The sequence below is a fragment of the Crinia signifera genome, chromosome 1 (genome assembly GCF_055691185.1).
Source record: "Crinia signifera chromosome 1, ASM5569118v1, whole genome shotgun sequence".
NCBI lineage: Eukaryota > Metazoa > Chordata > Amphibia > Anura > Myobatrachidae > Crinia > Crinia signifera.
Genome location: NC_139217.1, coordinates 4,996,666 through 5,021,731, shown reverse-complemented (window position 1 = coordinate 5,021,731; position 25,066 = coordinate 4,996,666). Strand labels below are relative to the sequence as shown.

The 25,066-nt window shown below is 53.7% G+C and overlaps 1 protein-coding gene across 4 annotated transcripts in view; it reads left to right on the top strand.

Annotated features, from left to right (window-relative positions):
* LOC146059253 (RING finger protein 145-like) overlaps nt 1-25,066 on the top strand; it is a 66,549-nt gene that overhangs the window by 7,293 nt on the left and 34,190 nt on the right. For all 4 annotated transcript variants that reach the window (XM_083171617.1, XM_083171392.1, XM_083171533.1 and 1 more), the window contains 4 exons: nt 441-532; nt 11,982-12,217; nt 12,325-12,500; nt 19,220-19,360. In XM_083171617.1, coding sequence (XP_083027743.1) covers nt 441-532; nt 11,982-12,217; nt 12,325-12,500; nt 19,220-19,360 — 645 coding nt within the window. The remainder of the gene's footprint in view (nt 1-440; nt 533-11,981; nt 12,218-12,324; nt 12,501-19,219; nt 19,361-25,066) is intronic.

Here is a 25,066-nt window from a genome sequence, read left to right as displayed (position 1 = left end):
TCTTTCTAGTGTGTGGGCACCTTTACCGCGTACATTTAATCTATGAGCAACTTCTCCTGCTGCATCCCTGGCCGGACATTGTTAGACGTGCAGCAGGGTTAACTGTGCCCTCATGGCTGTGTCTGGCATGGGAACACTGTCCAATCCGGAAGAGGCGTATGGGTCCCAGGAAGAGAGTGAGACGGCCTGCACTGTGGCAGTTACAGCAGTGTCCTCGGACAGGTGGCATTAGCGAAACAGTGTACATAACCTGATTGGTGGTGTACCCTGATGGGGCACCAGCATCCAAAGAGGAGGAGGCAGGCGTTATATCAGAGCCCAGCGGCTGTATATATACACACACAGCCTTATTGCAGTCCCTGCTGGTGTCGGATATGTGTTGTCTATATAGTGCTGATGATGTGACGTTTCCCTTCATCTCTCTGATTCTGCTTCCCCAGGGATTACATCCGCCAGGAGATGGAGACAGGAATATCGGGGTCTGTGTACGATGATCCGGCCTCGCTGACTCGCAGTGTCATTGCACTTGTTGGTAAGGGGAATGTACAGATAGTAGGAGACTAGGGGCAGTATTCAATGAGGCTGATTCGCCATCTTTTATGGCGATTTTGTGCTATTTTCGTGCTGTAAGGTGATTTTTTTTTTTTTGACTAAAACGGTGAATCACCCTATTTAATGACCAGATGGCGAATACATTTCAAGGTTTTTATCTCCATGATTCACCGAGTAGCAATCGCTATCTTTTTATGGTGAAGTGGAATGTGAACTTGTTTTTGTTTTTTACATTTGGTGTAAAAAAATCAGGAATTTTATTCTGAGGAGGGGCATGCTATTTTTATTCATGTGCTGTAAGCACATGAATATATATTTAATTTAAAAAATATATATATGTATATTTTTTTACACAGAGCAGCCAGCAGGGGGCCGGGAGCCGAGCCGCTCATTAGATATTCATATATTCACTGCACCCGATCATTACATATGCACGATCGGGTGTAGTGAATACCCGGTCCCCTGTTGGCTATCCCGGGGGGCAGCCTGTGCTGCCTGGCTCCTGGGGAGCCCACCTCCCCCCCACAAACGTTCTGGGGCAGGCAGGGAGACTTCCATCTCCCTGCCTGCTGCCGTCCTCAGGCTCCCTGCGGCATCGCCAAAGGAGTTAAAATTCGCCGGTCAGGGACAGTGAGACCCTGACTCGTTGAATACTGGAGCCGGTGAGGCTCCGGAACGCGGCGGGCAGTGGCGAATGTGCAGCGAATCCTAAACAGGATTCTCATTGAATACCGCCCTAGATAGTGACTCTTCTCTTCACACTGTATTTGTCTGATGGATTGTTCAGCATGACCCCAGGTGACAGTGGCACATATAACCCCACATACACCTTGGTAGTGTGACCTCTCCACGAGATTCGCTCCTATGTCGGGCCCCTGTCCATCTACCCCTGCTGTATCTGTTATACGAGTGTGCAACGCTGAGCCGGTACATATGGGATCTATACTGTGTGCTACGTGTCCTTGTACTTGGGGTTACACCTTATTTGTTCGGTACTTGTGTAGTTGCACGGCGGCAGGAAAATCGCATGCGATGCGATGGTACTTTAGTAGTTTCTTGTTTCCCCTGCCTGCGGACTGGATCGCATGCGATGCGATTAAGCACATTTAGCACACCCCCACTAGCCACGCCACCCCGAAGCGTGGTGAGCAGACGTGGTATGCGTACTCCCGACTTGTTCATAACCCCACTATCCACGTCGGCGCGGAGTTGATATTATAAAGTGTGGCGAGCGCAGTGTCTGCCCTGCAGGACTGGTGATGGTGGGCACGCTCTGCTCACTGCTCATGCGGACGCGCCAGCTGTATCTCCTCAGTGCCCCCGCCCTGACGCTCATCATAGTGTGTGTTGTGTCTGCCCTGCAGGACTGGTGATGGTGGGCACGCACTGCTCATGTGGACGCGCCAGTTGTACCTCCTCAGTGCCCCCGCCCTGCCGCTCATCATAGTGTGTGTTGTGTCTGCCCTGCAGGACTGGTGATGGTGGGCACGCTCTGCTCACTGCTCATGCGGACACGCCAGCTGTACCTCCTCAGTGCCCCCGCCCTGCCGCTCATCATAGTGTGTGTGTTGTGTCTGCCCTGCAGGACTGGTGATGGTGGGCACGCTCTGCTCACTGCTCATGCGGACACGCCAGCTGTACCTCCTCAGTGCCCCCGCCCTGCCGCTCATCATAGTGTGTGTTGTGTCTGCCCTGCAGGACTGGTGATGGTGGGCACGCTCTGCTCACTGCTCATGCGGACACGCCAGCTGTACCTCCTCAGTGCCCCCGCCCTGCCGCTCATCATAGTGTGTGTTGTGTCTGCCCTGCAGGACTGGTGATGGTGGGCACGCTCTGCTCACTGCTCATGCGGACACGCCAGCTGTACCTCCTCAGTGCCCCCGCCCTGCCGCTGATCATAATGTGTGTTGTCTGCCCTGCAGGACTGGTGATGGTGGGCACGCTCTGCTCACTGCTCATGCGGACGCGCCAGCTGTACCTCCTCAGTGCCCCCGCCCTGCCGCTCATAATAGTGTGTTGTGTCTGCCCTGCAGGACTGGTGATAATGGGCACACTCTGCTCACTGCTCATGTGGATGCGCCAGCTGTACCTCCTCAGTGCCCCCGCCCTGCCGCTCATCATAGTGTGTGTTGTCTGCCCTGCAGGACTGGTGATGGTGGGCACGCTCTGCTCATGCGGACGCGCCAGCTGTACCTCCTCAGTGCCCCCGCCCTGCCGCTCATCATAGTGTGTGTTGTCTGCCCTGCAGGACTGGTGATGGTGGGCACGCTCTGCTTACTGCTCATGCAGACGCGCCAGCTGTATCTCCTCAGTGCCCCCGCCCTGCCGCTCATCATAGTGTGTGTTGTCTGCCTTTCAGGACTGGTGATGGTGGGCACGCTCTGCTCACTGCTCATGCGGACGCGCCAGCTGTACCTCCTCAGTGCCCCCGCCCTGCCGCTCATCATAGTGTGTGTTGTCTGCCCTGCAGGACTGGTGATGGTGGGCACGCTCTGCTCACTGCTCATGCGGACGCGCCAGCTGTATCTCCTCAGTGCCCCCGCCCTGCCGCTCATCATAGTGTGTTGTGTCTGCCCTGCAGGACTGGTGATAATGGGCACACTCTGCTCACTGCTCATGCGGACGCGCCAGCTGTACCTCCTCAGTGCCCCCGCCCTGCCGCTCATCATAGTGTGTGTTGTCTGCCCTGCAGGACTGGTGATGGTGGGCACGCTCTGCTCATGCGGACGCGCCAGCTGTATCTCCTCAGTGCCCCCGCCCTGCCGCTGATCATAGTGTGTGTTGTGTCTGCCCTGCAGGACTGGTGATGGTGGGCACGCTCTGCTCACTGCTCATGTGGACGCACCAGCTGTATCTCCTCAGTGCCCCTGCCCTGCCGCTCATCATAGTGTGTGTTGTCTGCCCTGCAGGACTGGTGATGGTGGGCACACTCTGCTCACTGCTCATGTGGACGCGCCAGCTGTACCTCCTCAGTGCCCCCGCCCTGCCGCTGATCATAGTGTGTGTTGTGTCTGCCCTGCAGGACTGGTGATGGTGGGCACGCTCTGCTCACTGCTCATGCGGACGCGCCAGCTGTATCTCCTCAGTGCCCCTGCCCTGCCGCTCATCATAGTGTGTGTTGTCTGCCCTGCAGGACTGGTGATGGTGGGCACACTCTGCTCACTGCTCATGTGGACGCGCCAGCTGTACCTCCTCAGTGCCCCCGCCCTGCCGCTGATCATAGTGTGTGTTGTGTCTGCCCTGCAGGACTGGTGATGGTGGGCAAGCTCTGCTCACTGCTCATGCGGACGCGCCAGCTGTATCTCCTCAGTGCCCCTGCCCTGCCGCTCATCATAGTGTGTGTTGTCTGCCCTGCAGGACTGGTGATGGTGGGCACACTCTGCTCACTGCTCATGTGGACGCGCCAGCTGTACCTCCTCAGTGCCCCCGCCCTGCCGCTGATCATAGTGTGTGTTGTGTCTGCCCTGCAGGACTGGTGATGGTGGGCACGCTCTGCTCACTGCTCATGTGGACGCGCCAGCTGTACCTCCTCAGTGCCCCCGCCCTGCCGCTGATCATAGTGTGTGTTGTGTCTGCCCTGCAGGACTGGTGATGGTGGGCACACACTGCTCATGTGGACGCGCCAGCTGTACCTCCTCAGTGCCCCCGCCCTGCCGCTGATCATAGTGTGTTGTGTCTGCCCTGCAGGACTGGTGATGGTGGGCACGCTCTGCTCACTGCTCATGCGGACGCGCCAGCTGTACCTCCTCAGTGCCCCCGCCCTGCCGCTCATCATAGTGTGTGTTGTGTCTGCCCTGCAGGACTGGTGATGGTGGGCACGCTCTGCTCATGTGGACGCGCCAGCTGTACCTCCTCAGTGCCCCCGCCCTGCCGCAAATCATAGTGTGTTGTGTCTGCCCTGCAGGACTGGTGATGGTGGGCACACTCTGCTCACTGCTTATGCGGACGCGCCAGCTGTACCTCCTCAGTGCCCCCGCCCTGCCGCACATCATAGTGTGTGTTGTGTCTGCCCTGCAGGACTGATGATGGTGGGCACGCTCTGCTCACTGCTCATGCGGACGCGCCAGCTGTACCTCCTCAGTGCCCTCGCCCTGCCGCTGATCATAGTGTGTTTTGTCTGCCCTGCAGGACTGGTGATGGTGGGCACGCTCTGTTCACTGCTCATGTGGACGCGCCAGCTGTACCTCCTCAGTGCCCCCGCCCTGCCGCTCATCATAGTGTGTGTTGTCTGCCCTGCAGGACTGGTGATGGTGGGCACGCTCTGCTCACTGCTCATGTGGACACGCCAGCTGTACCTCCTCAGTGCCCCCGCCCTGCCGCTCATCATAGTGTGTGTTGTGTCTGCCCTGCAGGACTGGTGATGGTGGGCACGCTCTGCTCATGTGGACGCGCCAGCTGTACCTCCTCAGTGCCCCCGCCCTGCCGCAAATCATAGTGTGTTGTGTCTGCCCTGCAGGACTGGTGATGGTGGGCACACTCTGCTCACTGCTCATGCGGACGCGCCAGCTGTACCTCCTCAGTGCCCCCGCCCTGCCGCACATCATAGTGTGTGTTGTGTCTGCCCTGCAGGACTGATGATGGTGGGCAGGCTCTGCTCACTGCTCATGCGGACGCGCCAGCTGTACCTCCTCAGTGCCCCCGCCCTGCCGCTGATCATAGTGTGTGTTGTGTCTGCTCTGCAGGACTGATGATGGTGGGCACGCTCTGCTCACTGCTCATGCGGACGCGCCAGCTGTACCTCCTCAGTGCCCCCGCCCTGCCGCTGATCATAGTGTGTGTTGTGTCTGCCCTGCAGGACTGATGATGGTGGGCACGCTCTGCTCACTGCTCATGCGGACGCGCCAGCTGTACCTCCTCAGTGCCCCCGCCCTGCCGCTCATCATAGTGTGTTGTGTCTGCCCTGCAGGACTGGTGATAATGGGCACACTCTGCTCACTGCTCATGTGGATGCGCCAGCTGTACCTCCTCAGTGCCCCCGCCCTGCCGCTCATCATAGTGTGTGTTGTCTGCCCTGCAGGACTGGTGATGGTGGGCACGCTCTGCTTACTGCTCATGCAGACGCGCCAGCTGTATCTCCTCAGTGCCCCCGCCCTGCCGCTCATCATAGTGTGTGTTGTCTGCCTTTCAGGACTGGTGATGGTGGGCACGCTCTGCTCACTGCTCATGCGGACGCGCCAGCTGTACCTCCTCAGTGCCCCCGCCCTGCCGCTCATCATAGTGTGTGTTGTCTGCCCTGCAGGACTGGTGATGGTGGGCACGCTCTGCTCACTGCTCATGCGGACGCGCCAGCTGTATCTCCTCAGTGCCCCCGCCCTGCCGCTCATCATAGTGTGTTGTGTCTGCCCTGCAGGACTGGTGATAATGGGCACACTCTGCTCACTGCTCATGCGGACGCGCCAGCTGTACCTTCTTAGTGCCCCCGCCCTGCCGCTCATCATAGTGTGTGTTGTCTGCCCTGCCGGACTGGTGATGGTGGGCACGCTCTGCTCATGCGGACGCGCCAGCTGTATCTCCTCAGTGCCCCCGCCCTGCCGCTGATCATAGTGTGTGTTGTGTCTGCCCTGCAGGACTGGTGATGGTGGGCACGCTCTGCTCACTGCTCATGTGGACGCACCAGCTGTATCTCCTCAGTGCCCCTGCCCTGCCGCTCATCATAGTGTGTGTTGTCTGCCCTGCAGGACTGGTGATGGTGGGCACACTCTGCTCACTGCTCATGTGGACGCGCCAGCTGTACCTCCTCAGTGCCCCCGCCCTGCCGCTGATCATAGTGTGTGTTGTGTCTGCCCTACAGGACTGGTGATGGTGGGCACGCTCTGCTCACTGCTCATGCGGACGCGCCAGCTGTATCTCCTCAGTGCCCCTGCCCTGCCGCTCATCATAGTGTGTGTTGTCTGCCCTGCAGGACTGGTGATGGTGGGCACACTCTGCTCACTGCTCATGTGGACGCACCAGCTGTATCTCCTCAGTGCCCCTGCCCTGCCGCTCATCATAGTGTGTGTTGTCTGCCCTGCAGGACTGGTGATGGTGGGCACACTCTGCTCACTGCTCATGTGGACGCGCCAGCTGTACCTCCTCAGTGCCCCCGCCCTGCCGCTGATCATAGTGTGTGTTGTGTCTGCCCTGCAGGACTGGTGATGGTGGGCACGCTCTGCTCACTGCTCATGCGGACGCGCCAGCTGTATCTCCTCAGTGCCCCTGCCCTGCCGCTCATCATAGTGTGTGTTGTTTGCCCTGCAGGACTGGTGATGGTGGGCACACTCTGCTCACTGCTCATGTGGACTCGCCAGCTGTACCTCCTCAGTGCCCCCGCCCTGCCGCTGATCATAGTGTGTGTTGTGTCTGCCCTGCAGGACTGGTGATGGTGGGCAAGCTCTGCTCACTGCTCATGCGGACGCGCCAGCTGTATCTCCTCAGTGCCCCTGCCCTGCCGCTCATCATAGTGTGTGTTGTCTGCCCTGCAGGACTGGTGATGGTGGGCACGCTCTGCTCACTGCTCATGTGGACGCGCCAGCTGTACCTCCTCAGTGCCCCCGCCCTGCCGCTGATCATAGTGTGTGTTGTGTCTGCCCTGCAGGACTGGTGATGGTGGGCACACACTGCTCATGTGGACGCGCCAGCTGTACCTCCTCAGTGCCCCCGCCCTGCCGCTGATCATAGTGTGTTGTGTCTGCCCTGCAGGACTGGTGATGGTGGGCACGCTCTGCTCACTGCTCATGCGGACGCGCCAGCTGTACCTCCTCAGTGCCCCCGCCCTGCCGCTCATCATAGTGTGTGTTGTGTCTGCCCTGCAGGACTGGTGATGGTGGGCACGCTCTGCTCATGTGGACGCGCCAGCTGTACCTCCTCAGTGCCCCCGCCCTGCGGCAAATCATAGTGTGTTGTGTCTGCCCTGCAGGACTGGTGATGGTGGGCACACTCTGCTCACTGCTTATGCGGACGCGCCAGCTGTACCTCCTCAGTGCCCCCGCCCTGCCGCACATCATAGTGTGTGTTGTGTCTGCCCTGCAGGACTGATGATGGTGGGCACGCTCTGCTCACTGCTCATGCGGACGCGCCAGCTGTACCTCCTCAGTGCCCTCGCCCTGCCGCTGATCATAGTGTGTTTTGTCTGCCCTGCAGGACTGGTGATGGTGGGCACGCTCTGTTCACTGCTTATGTGGACGCGCCAGCTGTACCTCCTCAGTGCCCCCGCCCTGCCGCTCATCATAGTGTGTGTTGTCTGCCCTGCAGGACTGGTGATGGTGGGCACGCTCTGCTCACTGCTCATGTGGACGCGCCAGCTGTACCTCCTCAGTGCCCCCGCCCTGCCGCTCATCATAGTGTGTGTTGTGTCTGCCCTGCAGGACTGGTGATGGTGGGCACGCTCTGCTCATGTGGACGCGCCAGCTGTACCTCCTCAGTGCCCCCGCCCTGCCGCAAATCATAGTGTGTTGTGTCTGCCCTGCAGGACTGGTGATGGTGGGCACACTCTGCTCACTGCTCATGCGGACGCGCCAGCTGTACCTCCTCAGTGCCCCCGCCCTGCCGCACATCATAGTGTGTGTTGTGTCTGCCCTGCAGGACTGATGATGGTGGGCAGGCTCTGCTCACTGCTCATGCGGACGCGCCAGCTGTACCTCCTCAGTGCCCCCGCCCTGCCGCTGATCATAGTGTGTGTTGTGTCTGCCCTGCAGGACTGATGATGGTGGGCACGCTCTGCTCACTGCTCATGCGGACGCGCCAGCTGTACCTCCTCAGTGCCCCCGCCCTGCCGCTGATCATAGTGTGTGTTGTGTCTGCCCTGCAGGACTGATGATGGTGGGCACGCTCTGCTCACTGCTCATGCGGACGCGCCAGCTGTACCTCCTCAGTGCCCCCGCCCTGCCGCTCATCATAGTGTGTTGTGTCTGCCCTGCAGGACTGGTGATAATGGGCACACTCTGCTCACTGCTCATGTGGATGCGCCAGCTGTACCTCCTCAGTGCCCCCGCCCTGCCGCTCATCATAGTGTGTGTTGTCTGCCCTGCAGGACTGGTGATGGTGGGCACGCTCTGCTTACTGCTCATGCAGACGCGCCAGCTGTATCTCCTCAGTGCCCCCGCCCTGCCGCTCATCATAGTGTGTGTTGTCTGCCTTTCAGGACTGGTGATGGTGGGCACGCTCTGCTCACTGCTCATGCGGACGCGCCAGCTGTACCTCCTCAGTGCCCCCGCCCTGCCGCTCATCATAGTGTGTGTTGTCTGCCCTGCAGGACTGGTGATGGTGGGCACGCTCTGCTCACTGCTCATGCGGACGCGCCAGCTGTATCTCCTCAGTGCCCCCGCCCTGCCGCTCATCATAGTGTGTTGTGTCTGCCCTGCAGGACTGGTGATAATGGGCACACTCTGCTCACTGCTCATGCGGACGCGCCAGCTGTACCTTCTTAGTGCCCCCGCCCTGCCGCTCATCATAGTGTGTGTTGTCTGCCCTGCCGGACTGGTGATGGTGGGCACGCTCTGCTCATGCGGACGCGCCAGCTGTATCTCCTCAGTGCCCCCGCCCTGCCGCTGATCATAGTGTGTGTTGTGTCTGCCCTGCAGGACTGGTGATGGTGGGCACGCTCTGCTCACTGCTCATGTGGACGCACCAGCTGTATCTCCTCAGTGCCCCTGCCCTGCCGCTCATCATAGTGTGTGTTGTCTGCCCTGCAGGACTGGTGATGGTGGGCACACTCTGCTCACTGCTCATGTGGACGCGCCAGCTGTACCTCCTCAGTGCCCCCGCCCTGCCGCTGATCATAGTGTGTGTTGTGTCTGCCCTGCAGGACTGGTGATGGTGGGCACACACTGCTCATGTGGACGCGCCAGCTGTACCTCCTCAGTGCCCCCGCCCTGCCGCTGATCATAGTGTGTTGTGTCTGCCCTGCAGGACTGGTGATGGTGGGCACGCTCTGCTCACTGCTCATGCGGACGCGCCAGCTGTACCTCCTCAGTGCCCCCGCCCTGCCGCTCATCATAGTGTGTGTTGTGTCTGCCCTGCAGGACTGGTGATGGTGGGCACGCTCTGCTCATGTGGACGCGCCAGCTGTACCTCCTCAGTGCCCCCGCCCTGCCGCAAATCATAGTGTGTTGTGTCTGCCCTGCAGGACTGGTGATGGTGGGCACACTCTGCTCACTGCTCATGCGGACGCGCCAGCTGTACCTCCTCAGTGCCCCCGCCCTGCCGCACATCATAGTGTGTGTTGTGTCTGCCCTGCAGGACTGATGATGGTGGGCACGCTCTGCTCACTGCTCATGCGGACGCGCCAGCTGTACCTCCTCAGTGCCCCCGCCCTGCCGCTGATCATAGTGTGTTTAGTCTGCCCTGCAGGACTGGTGATGGTGGGCACTCTCTGATCACTGCTCATGTGGACGCGCCAGCTGTACCTCCTCAGTGCCCCCGCCCTGCCGCTCATCATAGTGTGTGTTGTCTGCCCTGCAGGACTGGTGATGGTGGGCACGCTCTGCTCACTGCTCATGTGGACGCGCCAGCTGTACCTCCTCAGTGCCCCCGCCCTGCCGCTCATCATAGTGTGTGTTGTGTCTGCCCTGCAGGACTGGTGATGGTGGGCACGCTCTGCTCATGTGGACGCGCCAGCTGTACCTCCTCAGTGCCCCCGCCCTGCCGCAAATCATAGTGTGTTGTGTCTGCCCTGCAGGACTGGTGATGGTGGGCACACTCTGCTCACTGCTCATGCGGACGCGCCAGCTGTACCTCCTCAGTGCCCCCGCCCTGCCGCACATCATAGTGTGTGTTGTGTCTGCCCTGCAGGACTGATGATGGTGGGCACGCTCTGCTCACTGCTCATGCGGACGCGCCAGCTGTACCTCCTCAGTGCCCCCGCCCTGCCGCTGATCATAGTGTGTTTTGTCTGCCCTGCAGGACTGGTGATGGTGGGCACGCTCTGCTCACTGCTCATGTGGACGCGCCAGCTGTACCTCCTCAGTGCCCCCGCCCTGCCGCTAATCATAGTGTGTGTTGTGTCTGCCCTGCAGGACTGATGATGGTGGGCACGCTCTGCTCACTGCTCATGCGGACGCGCCAGCTGTACCTCCTCAGTGCCCCCGCCCTGCCGCTGATCATAGTGTGTGTTGTGTCTGCCCTGCAGGACTGGTGATGGTGGGCACGCTCTGCTCACTGCTCATGCGGACGCGCCAGCTGTACCTCCTTAGTGCCCCCGCCCTGCCGCACATCATAGTGTGTGTTGTGTCTGCCCTGCAGGACTGGTAATGGTGGGCACGCTCTGCTCACTGCTCATGTGGACGCGCCAGCTGTACCTCCTCAGTGCCCCCGCCCTGCCGCTTATCATAGTGTGTGTTGTGTCTGCCCTGCAGGACTGGTGATGGTGGGCACGCTCTGCTCACTGCTCATGTGGACGCGCCAGCTGTATCTCCTCAGTGCCCCCGCCCTGCCGCTGATCATAGTGTGTTGTGTCTGCCCTGCAGGACTGGTGATGGTGGGCACGCTCTGTTCACTGCTCATGCGGACGCGCCAGCTGTACCTCCTCAGTGCCCCCGCCCTGCCGCTGATCATAGTGTGTTGTGTCTGCCCTGCAGGACTGGTGATGGTGGGCACGCTCTGTTCACTGCTCATGTGGACGCGCCAGCTGTACCTCCTCAGTGCCCCCGTCTAGCCGCTCATCATAGTGTGTTGTGTCTGCCCTGCAGGACTGGTGATGGTGGGCACACACTGCTCACTGCTCATGCGGACGCGCCAGCTGTATCTCCTCAGTGCCCCTGCCCTGCCGCTGATCATAGTGTGTGTTGTCTGCCCTGCAGGACTGGTGATGGTGGGCACACACTGCTCATGTGGACGCGCCAGCTGTACCTCCTCAGTGCCCCCGCCCTGCCGCTGATCATAGTGTGTATTGTCTGCCCTGCAGGACTGGTGATGGTGGGCACACACTGCTCACTGCTCATGTGGACGCGCCAGCTGTATCTCCTCAGTGCCCCCGCCCTGCCGCTCATCATAGTGTGTTGTGTCTGCCCTGCAGGACTGGTGATGGTGGGCACGCTCTGCTCACTGCTCATGCGGACGCGCCAGCTGTACCTCCTCAGTGCCCCCGCCCTGCCGCTCATCATAGTGTGTGTTGTGTCTGCCCTGCAGGACTGGTGATGGTGGGCACACTCTGCTCACTGCTCATGTGGACGCGCCAGCTGTACCTCCTCAGTGCCCCCGCCCTGCCGCTCATCATAGTGTGTTGTGTCTGCCCTGCAGGACTGGTGATGGTGGGCACGCTCTGCTCATGCGGACGTGCCAGCTGTATCTCCTCAGTGCCCCCGCCCTGCCGCTGATCATAGTGTGTGTTGTCTGCCCTGCAGGACTGGTGATGGTGGGCACACTCTGCTCACTGCTCATGTGGACGCGCCAGCTGTATCTCCTCAGTGCCCCCGCCCTGCCGCTCATCATAGTGTGTTGTGTCTGCCCTGCAGGACTGGTGATGGTGGGCATGCTCTGCTCACTGCTCATGCGGACGCGCCAGCTGTACCTCTTCAGTGCCCCCGCCCTGCCGCTGTTAGCCCGGATGGCTGCCCTTCCTCTGCTCGCCCTGCCTCTTCTGCACGCCGTCTCCACAGGCCTCACTCTGATGGTGGTGATGTACATCGGGTTGTCCAGCCTGCGAGTGCTCCTCGGCCTCTTCCATGCAGCCTGGGAGGAGATGTTACAGGTAGGATGGGGGCGGTGGATCTCGCACGCCGTACGCGGGTGGTGGACGTCTCCCTGTAGCGTCCATGGACCTAGCCTCTGCAGGGTGTAACGTGTTCCCTCTCTCAGGTGACCGAACCGTACCGACTAGTGGCTCTGGGGATGTCACTCTGGTCACGGCTGGCTGTACCCCTGATCTTCCTGGTTTTCTGGCTGGTGTTATTCATCCTTCACCTACACAACACTGTGTCTTCTAAGCCGGCAATCCTGGGCCAGCAGGGGTCCATCTTCATCTTCCTGAACAGGTGAGGCTATCCCCGCCATGTAGTGATTGCATGTGCTCCTCTATCACCAGAGGAGCGCCTCGTTTCCTGCTGCTTCCTATAACGCTTGTACACGGGGTATAAGAGCCCAGTTAGGTGCATTACTAAGCATGCACGGACCACACTATAACTATGGGCACTAACTATGGCTGCCGTACGCTCACAGCCCTCGCCATGTCATGTGGGGGTAGAGGGGGCGGATGTCACAAAACATCTTCTAGCTGGCTGCCAGGCACAGGCTCCCGGATCAAACCTGTGTGGGATTGTTTAGCTTGAAATAGTGGTTTTCTATAATAGATGTAGAACAAGTAAATCCAGGCACAGAAAGGTTTTTACTCCGGCAGAAATGGGCTTTAGTGTAAAAAGCACTGCAACGAGATTCACCCTCACAGCGATACAGAACCCGCTCAGGCCCTCAGGGCCCATGTGATTGGTTATATTACCAGATAGAAACAGCCACTATAAAATAGTGTTAATTTAGGCGCTATCTGATGTATACAAGAAATAGTTTTTTTATAAATAAAATTTTTTTTTTTTTTGTTTTATATAGGTAAAAGTATAACTCAGCTGCAGTTCTCTGTTACACACAAGTGTGTGTGCATAGAATTATCTCACATCCGTGCACAGAGAGATTTAGTCTCATGCACTGATGTAGTGATAAAACAAAGGTATAGAGCCCAAAAATTATTTGAGTTACTGCGCTATTATCCAATTAATCATTGCACCATGGATGAATACACTCACACAAATAAATTAGAATTAATCAATGGTATATCACATTTATTATACAGATATAAAATATACAATATATTCCAGGTGACCACCTAGGAAAAAAACATACATAAAACAAGTATTGACATCAACTTGAATACATATATAATAAAAAAATGGAATAATAAAATATTGGGATTAAATGCGAGTATATTTCTTTAAGACAAAGTGCTCCCAGTCCAGGATCCACGACCTGCTGACTTATATGGTCACATGCAAATATAACCTCAGGTATTGTAGCTGTGGCTATTACAGTTAGTGTCTCTGGATAATATTTTTCAATGAGTTGAATATATAGCAGCAGGATATATAGCAGCAAGGTAACCCTGTTTAGGGTATTAGATGGAGTGATAGATTCTGTATGCGCAAATTTAGTCTTAAAGAAATATACACGCATTTAATCCCAATATTTTATTATTCCATTTTTTATTATATATGTATTCAAGTTGATGTCAATACTTGTTTTATGGATGTTTTTTTTCCAAGGTGGCCACCTGGAATATATATTACCAGATAGACAAAGGGTGATGAGGTCGCATCTTCGGACTCTTCAATTGGTCAGTCCACGCAAGGCATCCTGGGTAGCCGGGTGCTGGTTGGATGGAAGCCTAGGTCTTTTGTCCACACTGATGATGCCGGATACAGGTCCGCCCACATGAATGCACGAGTGTCCTCACAATACTTATATCTATATCTGTAACTGGTAGGAAGCTGAAAACAGGTGTAGTCAGTCGCACAGAAATACATAGATTTGTATACAGAAATGGACCCTCAATGTATTAGTAACAGCAATCAATTTTAATAAATGCGAGGGTGTGCTACCATAGACACGGAAAGGACAAAATTTATCAGTAAAGGAAAGAGTGTCTTTTTATGGTGCACCTGGAGAAGAATTAATCATAAAACGTCACTTTTATTTCATTAATTAAAATAGTTGCGAATTATAAAAAAATTGACAAGACATAAGACAACATATAGTGAAAAATAAAAAAGGATAGATATCCTTCACCTAGTGGAAACCCCACTGACTAATCTCCCAATAGTAACTTGAATTATAGCTGCGTTGTGTAATAATCATTTATTTGTAAAAGTGGTTCTGGTTAACTATAATAGTCTACAAAGTTGCAAATATGCCCTGGGCTCTCTAAGGTAGCTGCTGGCAGGCGCCTGAGCACGGACACAATTCCGTCTCAGCGCTGCTGCTGGCTTACTGGAGCCAGTGAATTCACGTCCTGTGTTCTCCCACAGAGCTACATCAGAGGAGTGCCTGCGTGCACTTCCTCGCTCTCGTGGGTTTTAGAACAGACAGGGACACTACCGGTTCTGGCGCCAGATACCGTGTCAGTGTCTAGGGTAGGGGACCGTGTCCAACGGTGACCCCTCACGCAGCCAACAGTTCAAAATATACAATTAGTAAGTGGGGAGGGGAGAGTGGGGTATTAAATACACTAGGTGTGTAGTGTCGAGCGTACGCTTTCGCAAAAAAGCTTCCTCAGGTCCTTAGAGAGCCCAGGGCATAATTGCAACTTTGTAGACTATTACAGTTAACCAGAACCACTTTTACAAATAAATGATTATTACACAACGCAGCTCAGCAGCGATATAATTCAAGTTACTATTGGGAGATTAGTCAGTGGGGTTTCCACTAGGTGAAGGATATCTATCCTTTTTTATTTTTCACTATATGTTGTCTTATGTCTTGTCAATTTTTTTATAATTCGCAACTATTTTAATTAATGAAATAAAAGTGACGTTTTATGATTAATTCTTCTCCAGGTGCACCATAAAAAGACACTCTTTTCTTTACTGATAAATTATATCTGTAACTGTAATACTAAGCAAGCTATCCTCATATAAATCACTACTTCATTTATATATCGTAATAAGAAACAACATGATACTATAATGTCTATGCTGACACATCCTATCTAGGAATAATCCTATTGTGTATGGTCAGGGACATTACAGAAATACAGGGCAGCTCCGCAGTTATATACTGATATAATGAGTTTATATCGGGAAGCATCTTACACAAGCAAGTCCTGTGCAGTGGCGTCATTGTTCCCAAGTTGCCCGGAGGCATGAGACATGTTGGTGCCCCGCTACACGCACACACACAGGGCATATGTAAACACGCATAAACTTATCTGTCAGACGCACACACGCCTCTTTCACTTAGCCATGCACACATACGAATTTCACTCAGACGCGCACACACAGACACACAGGTTTATCACTTACACACATACACCTCTTTACCTCAGACACACATACGCATCTTTACCTCAGGCACACAGACGCCTCTTTACCTCAGGCACACATACACCTCTTTACCTCAGACACACATACGCATCTTTACCTCAGGCACACACACGCCTCTTTACCTCAGATTCACATACGCCTCTTTACCTCAGGCACACATACGCATCTTTACCTCAGATTCACATACGCCTCTTTACCTCAGGCACACATACGCATCTTTACCTCAGGCACACATACGCCTCTTTACCTCAGGCACACATACGCCTCTTTACCTCAGGCACACTTACGCCTCTTTACCTCAGGCACACATACACCTCTTTACCTCAGATTCACATACGCCTCTTTACCTCAGGCACACATACGCATCTTTACCTCATGCACACATACGCCTCTTTACCTCAGGCACACATACGCCTCTTTACCTCAGGCACGCTTACGCCTCTTTACCTCAGGCACGCATACGCCTCTTTACCTCAGGCACACACACGCCTCTTTACCTCAGGCACACACACGCCTCTTTACCTCAGGCACACATACGCCTCTTTACCTCAGGCACACACACGCCTCTTTACCTCAGGCACACACACGCCTCTTTACCTCAGGCACACACACGCCTCTTTACCTCAGGCACACATACGCCTCTTTACCTCAGGCACACACACGCCTCTTTACCTCAGGCACACACACGCCTCTTTACCTCAGGCACACACACGCCTCTTTACCTCAGGCACACACACGCCTCTTTACCTCAGGCACACACACGCCTCTTTACCTCAGGCACACACACGCCTCTTTACCTCAGGCACACACACGCCTCTTTACCTCAGGCACACACACGCCTCTTTACCTCAGGCACACACACGCCTCTTTACCTCAGGCACACATACGCCTCTTTACCTCAGGCACACATACGCCTCTTTACCTCAGGCACACATAGGCCTCTTTACCTCAGGCACACATAGGCCTCTTTACCTCAGGCACACATAGGCCTCTTTACCTCAGGCACACATAGGCCTCTTTACCTCAGGCACACATAGGCCTCTTTACCTCAGGCACACATAGGCCTCTTTACCTCAGGCACACATAGGCCTCTTTACCTCAGGCACACATAGGCCTCTTTACCTCAGGCACACATAGGCCTCTTTACCTCAGGCACACATAGGCCTCTTTACCTCAGGCACACATAGGCCTCTTTACCTCAGGCACACATAGGCCTCTTTACCTCAGGCACACACGCCTCTTTACCTCAGGCACACATAGGCCTCTTTACCTCAGGCACACATAGGCCTCTTTACCTCAGGCACACATAGGCCTCTTTACCTCAGGCACACATAGGCCTCTTTACCTCAGGCACACATAGGCCTCTTTACCTCAGGCACACATAGGCCTCTTTACCTCAGGCACACATAGGCCTCTTTACCTCAGGCACACATAGGCCTCTTTACCTCAGGCACACATAGGCCTCTTTACCTCAGGCACACATAGGCCTCTTTACCTCAGGCACACATAGGCCTCTTTACCTCAGGCACACATAGGCCTCTTTACCTCAGGCACACATAGGCCTCTTTACCTCAGGCACACATAGGCCTCTTTACCTCAGGCACACATAGGCCTCTTTACCTCAGGCACACATAGGCCTCTTTACCTCAGGCACACATAGGCCTCTTTACCTCAGGCACACATAGGCCTCTTTACCTCAGGCACACATAGGCCTCTTTACCTCAGGCACACATAGGCCTCTTTACCTCAGGCACACATAGGCCTCTTTACCTCAGGCACACATAGGCCTCTTTACCTCAGGCACACATAGGCCTCTTTACCTCAGGCACACATAGGCCTCTTTACCTCAGGCACACATAGGCCTCTTTACCTCAGGCACACATAGGCCTCTTTACCTCAGGCACACATAGGCCTCTTTACCTCAGGCACACATACGCCTCTTTACCTCAGGAACACACACGCCTCTTTACCTCAGGCACACATAGGCCTCTTTACCTCAGGCACACACAGGCCTCTTTACCTCAGGCACACATAGGCCTCTTTACCTCAGGCACACATAGGCCTCTTTACCTCAGGCACACATAGGCCTCTTTACCTCAGGCACACATAGGCCTCTTTACCTCAGGCACACATACGCCTCTTTACCTCAGGCACACATGGGCCTCTTTACCTCAGGCACACACACGCCTCTTTACCTCAGGCACACACACGCCTCTTTACCTCAGGCACACATACGCCTCTTTATCTCAGACACACATACGCCTCTTTCACACAAACGCACGTGCACACACCTGTTTTACTTAAGAATACACACTCCTATTTCAAGTAACAAATGCAACATTCCCTTTAAAAACACCACACACCTCATTAAAAATCTAGGAACACACAAAATCATTGCTGCCAACATTTATTAAAGACCCCCCCCCCCCCCACTGCAGTGTGGTACAGGTGCTGTCCGTGCCTACCTGTGGGTTTTTCCTCCGTGGTAGTTGCTAAATACTAGTGGGGCAGTTGGCAGCAGAGTGTTTTAGCCAGCCAGCTACTGTACAGCCTGGGAGGAGTTGTGTGCAGCAGCTCCCCCTAGTGTCAGCCGGCTGCCAGCTCCATCTCTATGTGAGAGCAGAGGAGGCAGCTGCCGTGACTGAAGCTCCTCCGTCTGCTATTGAAACCGCAGGATGAATCGTCAGGCAGCGGGAGACAATGCCCCCAAAGAGGAAAAACCCACTACAACTGACTACATTGTCTCCCACAGTTAATTCACTGGTCCTGTGGAAGAAAACACACATGTCAATAGATAGCTAGATATACTAGTAAGCCCGCCCGAATATATATATATATATATATATATATATATATATATATATATATAAGTGAGCAGAAAGAAGGCGCTTCATGGTGTAATATTTCAAAGTATGAAATTTATTAAAAATGTATTCCCGGATGTAGGTAAGATTAGACTCGTACCACATATAAAAACACTGTGGACTGGGTACCACAAGGCATGGGTTTTAAAACCATAGGCATAGGCTGCTCACACTGTACCAGGACCAGGACCTCGCTTGGACTCAAACGCCGCCGAGCTGGATTGCAGGGAAGCGTAGAGATTCACAGCACGTCGGGGACACCAGTAGCCAGAGCAGCAGGAACGTCGTAGGCCACGCCCTGACGCGTTTCGTCACTTGCGGACTTCGTCATATATATATATCCATATTCCCTCTCTGGAGATATTCAGCTGTAGATTTCCTGTGTCTCTCACTGAACTCCATAGTGCAGGATTTTCCACCTCTGGGGCCAAATGTAATAGGGTGAGAGTTTCAGAAAGTGAGAGATTAGCCCGACATCAAGATCCCAACTGGCCGGACTCAGATAGCAGGGTGAGTGCAACAAAGCCCCTTGCAGGCTCGCTGCGCTCACCATGCTGCCGGCACGTTGGCTCGCTACACTCGCCATCTATTCTATTCTCCCTCTATGTCTGAGTATGTTTATATTGTTATTGCCGCTGTATATTATAATGCACTGTTATGAGTCTGTATATATGTGTATATTATAATGCAGTGTTACTCTCTGTGTATATTATAATGCAGTGTTACTCTCTTTGTATATTATAATGCAGTGTTACTCTCTGTGTATATTATAATGCAGTGTTACCTCTATCTATTATAATGCAGTGTTGCTGAGTGCTGCGGGACTCCGTACTGCCTGATCGGTCTGACGTTCACTGTGTCGTACGTGGCTCTGGGAATGCTGAATCTCTGCAAATTCTTCCTATTGGGATTTGCAGCCTTTGAAAATGGGAACGTGCTGCACAGGTGAGTGTGTACTACTGTACATGGAGGCTGCTGTATGTACAATGTATGCAGTATGTACAGTGCCTGGCCAGTATACGTGTACGTCCCTTCTACAGCCACACCCATAGCGAGCTCCTACATATTACCCAGCAGTCAGCCGCACGTCTCCATAGTCACACATTGGTAGTACAATGTCACATAATGACCATCTCAGCCACACCCATAGCGAGCTCCTACATATTACCCAGCAGTCAGCCGCACGTCTCCATAGTCACACATTGGCAGTACAATGTCACATAATGACCATCTCAGCCACACCCATAGCGATCTCCTACATATTACCCAGCAGTCAGCCGCACGTCTCCATAGTCACACATTGGTAGTACAGTGTCACATAATGACCATCTCAGCCACACCCATAGCGAGCTCCTACATATTACCCAGCAGTCAGCCGCACGTCTCCATAGTCACACATTGGTGGTACAATGTCACATAATGACCATCTCAGCCACACACATAGCGAGCTCCTACATATTACCCAGCAGTCAGCCGCACGTCTCCATAGTCACACATTGGTAGTACAATGTCACATAATGACCATCTCAGCCACACCCATAGCGAGCTCCTACATATTACCCAGCAGTCAGCCGCACGTCTCCATAGTCACACATTGGTAGTACAGTGTCACATAATGACCATCTCAGCCACACCCATAGCGAGCGCCTACATATTACCCAGCAGTCAGCCGCACGTCTCCATAGTCACACATTGGTAGTATAATGTCACATAATGACCATCTCAGCCACACCCATAGCGACCTCCTACATATTACCCAGCAGTCAGCCGCACGTCTCCATAGTCACACATTGGCAGTACAGTGTCATATAATGACCATCTCAGCCACACCCATAGCGAGCTCCTACATATTACCCAGCAGTCAGCCGCACGTCTCCATAGTCACACATTGGTGGTACAGTGTCACATAATGACCATCTCAGCCACACCCATAGCGAGCTCCTACATATTACCCAGCAGTCAGCCGCACGTCTCCATAGTCACACATTGGTGGTACAGTGTCACATAATGACCATCTCAGCCACACCCATAGCGAGCTCCTACATATTACCCAGCAGTCAGCCGCACGTCTCCATAGTCACACATTGGTAGTACAGTGTCACATAATGACCATCTCAGCCACACCCATAGCGAGCGCCTACATATTACCCAGCAGTCAGCCGCACGTCTCCATAGTCACACATTGGTAGTACAATGTCACATAATGACCATCTCAGCCACACCCATAGCGAGCTCCTACATATTACCCAGCAGTCAGCCGCACGTCTCCATAGTCACACATTGGTGGTACAGTGTCACATAATGACCATCTCAGCCACACCCATAGCGAGCTCCTACATATTACCCAGCAGTCAGCCGCACGTCTCCATAGTCACACATTGGTAGTACAGTGTCACATAATGACCATCTCAGCCACACCCATAGCGAGCTCCTACATATTACCCAGCAGTCAGCCGCACGTCTCCATAGTCACACATTGGTAGTACAGTGTCACATAATGACCATCTCAGCCACACCCATAGCGAGCTCCTACATATTACCCAGCAGTCAGCCGCACGTCTCCATAGTCACACATTGGTAGTACAATGTCACATAATGACCATCTCAGCCACACACATAGCGAGCTCCTACATATTACCCAGCAGTCAGCCGCACGTCTCCATAGTCACACATTGGTAGTACAGTGTCACATAATGACCATCTCAGCCACATCCATAGCGAGCTCCTACATATTACCCAGCAGTCAGCCGCACGTCTCCATAGTCACACATTGGTAGTACAGTGTCACATAATGACCATCTCAGCCACACCCATAGCGAGCTCCTATATATTACCCAGCAGTCAGCCGCACGTCTCCATAGTAACACATTGGTAGTACAGTGTCACATAATGACCATCTCAGCCACACCCATAGCGAGCTCCTACATATTACCCAGCAGTCAGCCGCACGTCTCCATAGTCACACATTGGTAGTACAGTGTCACATAATGACCATCTCAGCCACACCCATAGCGACCTCCTACATATTACCCAGCAGTCAGCCGCACGTCTCCATAGTCACACATTGGTAGTACAATGTCACATAATGACCATCTCAGCCACACCCATAGCGAGCTCCTACATATTACCCAGCAGTCAGCCGCACGTCTCCATAGTCACACATTGGTAGTACAGTGTCACATAATGGCCATCTCAGCCACACCCATAGCGAGCTCCTACATATTACCCAGCAGTCAGCCGCACGTCTCCATAGTCACACATTGGCAGTACAATGTCACATAATGACCATCTCAGCCACACCCATAGCGAGCGCCTACATATTACCCAGCAGTCAGCCGCACGTCTCCATAGTCACACATTGGTAGTACAATGTCACATAATGACCATCTCAGCCACACCCATAGCGAGCTCCTACATATTACCCAGCAGTCAGCCGCACGTCTCCATAGTCACACATTGGTAGTACAATGTCACATAATGACCATCTCAGCCACACCCATAGCGAGCTCCTACATATTACCCAGCAGTCAGCCGCACGTCTCCATAGTCACACATTGGTAGTACAGTGTCATATAATGACCATCTCAGCCACACCCATAGCGAGCTCCTACATATTACCCAGCAGTCAGCCGCACGTCTCCATAGTCACACATTGGTAGTACAATGTCACATAATGACCATCTCAGCCACACCCATAGCGACCTCCTACATATTACCCAGCAGTCAGCCGCACGTCTCCATAGTCACACATTGGTAGTACAGTGTCACATAATGACCATCTCAGCCACACACATAGCGAGCGCCTACATATTACCCAGCAGTCAGCCGCACGTCTCCATAGTCACACATTGGTAGTACAGTGTCACATAATGACCATCTCAGCCACACCCATAGCGAGCGCCTACATATTACCCAGCAGTCAGCCGCACGTCTCCATAGTCACACATTGGTAGTACAATGTCACATAATGACCATCTCAGCCACACCCATAGCGAGCGCCTACATATTACCCAGCAGTCAGCCGCACGTCTCCATAGTCACACATTGGCAGTACAATGTCACATAATGACCATCTCAGCCACACCCATAGCGATCTCCTACATATTACCCAGCAGTCAGCCGCACGTCTCCATAGTCACACATTGGTAGTACAGTGTCACATAATGACCATCTCAGCCACACCCATAGCGAGCTCCTACATATTACCCAGCAGTCAGCCGCACGTCTCCATAGTCACACATTGGTAGTACAGTGTCATATAATGACCATCTCAGCCACACCCATAGCGAGCTCCTACATATTACCCAGCAGTCAGCCGCACGTCTCCATAGTCACACATTGGTAGTACAGTGTCACATAATGACCATCTCAGCCACACCCATAGCGAGCGCCTACATATTACCCAGCAGTCAGCCGCACGTCTCCATAGTCACACATTGGTGGTACAGTGTCACATAATGACCATCTCAGCCACACCCATAGCGAGCTCCTACATATTACCCAGCAGTCAGCCGCACGTCTCCATAGTCACACATTGGTAGTACAATGTCACATAATGACCATCTCAGCCACACCCATAGCGAGCTCCTACATATTACCCAGCAGTCAGCAGCACGTCCCCATAGTCACACATTGGTGGTACAATGTCACATAATGACCATCTCAGCCACACACATAGCGAGCGCCTACATATTACCCAGCAGTCAGCCGCACGTCTCCATAGTCACACATTGGTGGTACAATGTCACATAATGACCATCTCAGCCACACCCATAGCGAGCTCCTACATATTACCCAGCAGTCAGCCGCACGTCTCCATAGTCACACATTGGTAGTACAATGTCACATAATGACCATCTCAGCCACACCCATAGCGAGCTCCTACATATTACCCAGCAGTCAGCCGCACGTCCCTATAGTCACACATTGGTAGTACAATGTCACATAATGACCATCTCAGCCACACCCATAGCGAGCTCCTACATATTACCCAGCAGTCAGCCGCACGTCTCCATAGTCACACATTGGTAGTACAGTGTCACATAATGACCATCTCAGCCACACCCATAGCGAGCGCCTACATATTACCCAGCAGTCAGCCGCACGTCTCCATAGTCACACATTGGTAGTACAGTGTCACATAATGACCATCTCAGCCACACCCATAGCGAGCTCCTACATATTACCCAGCAGTCAGCCGCACGTCTCCATAGTCACACATTGGTGGTACAGTGTCACATAATGACCATCTCAGCCACACCCATAGCGAGCTCCTACATATTACCCAGCAGTCAGCCGCACGTCTCCATAGTCACACATTGGTAGTACAGTGTCACATAATGACCATCTCAGCCACACCCATAGCGAGCTCCTACATATTACCCAGCAGTCAGCCGCACGTCTCCATAGTCACACATTGGTGGTACAGTGTCACATAATGACCATCTCAGCCACACCCATAGCGAGCTCCTACATATTACCCAGCAGTCAGCCGCACGTCTCCATAGTCACACATTGGCAGTACAATGTCACATAATGACCATCTCAGCCACACCCATAGCGATCTCCTACATATTACCCAGCAGTCAGCCGCACGTCTCCATAGTCACACATTGGTAGTACAATGTCACATAATGACCATCTCAGCCACACCCATAGCGAGCGCCTACATATTACCCAGCAGTCAGCCGCACGTCTCCATAGTCACACATTGGTGGTACAATGTCACATAATGACCATCTCAGCCACACCCATAGCGAGCTCCTACATATTACCCAGCAGTCAGCCGCACGTCTCCATAGTCACACATTGGTAGTACAATGTCACATAATCACCATCTCAGCCACACCCATAGCGGCGCCTACATATTACCCAGCAGTCAGCCGCACGTCTCCATAGTCACACATTGGTAGTACAGTGTCACATAATGACCATCTCAGCCACACCCATAGCGAGCGCCTACATATTACCCAGCAGTCAGCCGCACGTCTCCATAGTCACACATTGGTAGTACAATGTCACATAATGACCATCTCAGCCACACCCATAGCGAGCTCCTACATATTACCCAGCAGTCAGCCGCACGTCTCCATAGTCACACATTGGCAGTACAGTGTCACATAATGACCATCTCAGCCACACCCATAGCGAGCTCCTACATATTACCCAGCAGTCAGCCGCACGTCTCCATAGTCACACATTGGTAGTACAGTGTCACATAATGGCCATCTCAGCCACACCCATAGCGAGCTCCTACATATTACCCAGCAGTCAGCCGCACGTCTCCATAGTCACACATTGGTAGTACAATGTCACATAATGACCATCTCAGCCACACCCATAGCGAGCTCCTACATATTACCCAGCAGTCAGCCGCACGTCTCCATAGTCACACATTGGTAGTACAATGTCACATAATGACCATCTCAGCCACACCCATAGCGAGCGCCTACATATTACCCAGCAGTCAGTCGCACGTCTCCATAGTCACACATTGGTAGTACAGTGTCACATAATGACCATCTCAGCCACACCCATAGCGAGCTCCTACATATTACCCAGCAGTCAGCCGCACGTCTCCATAGTCACACATTGGCAGTACAGTGTCACATAATGACCATCTCAGCCACACCCATAGCGATCTCCTACATA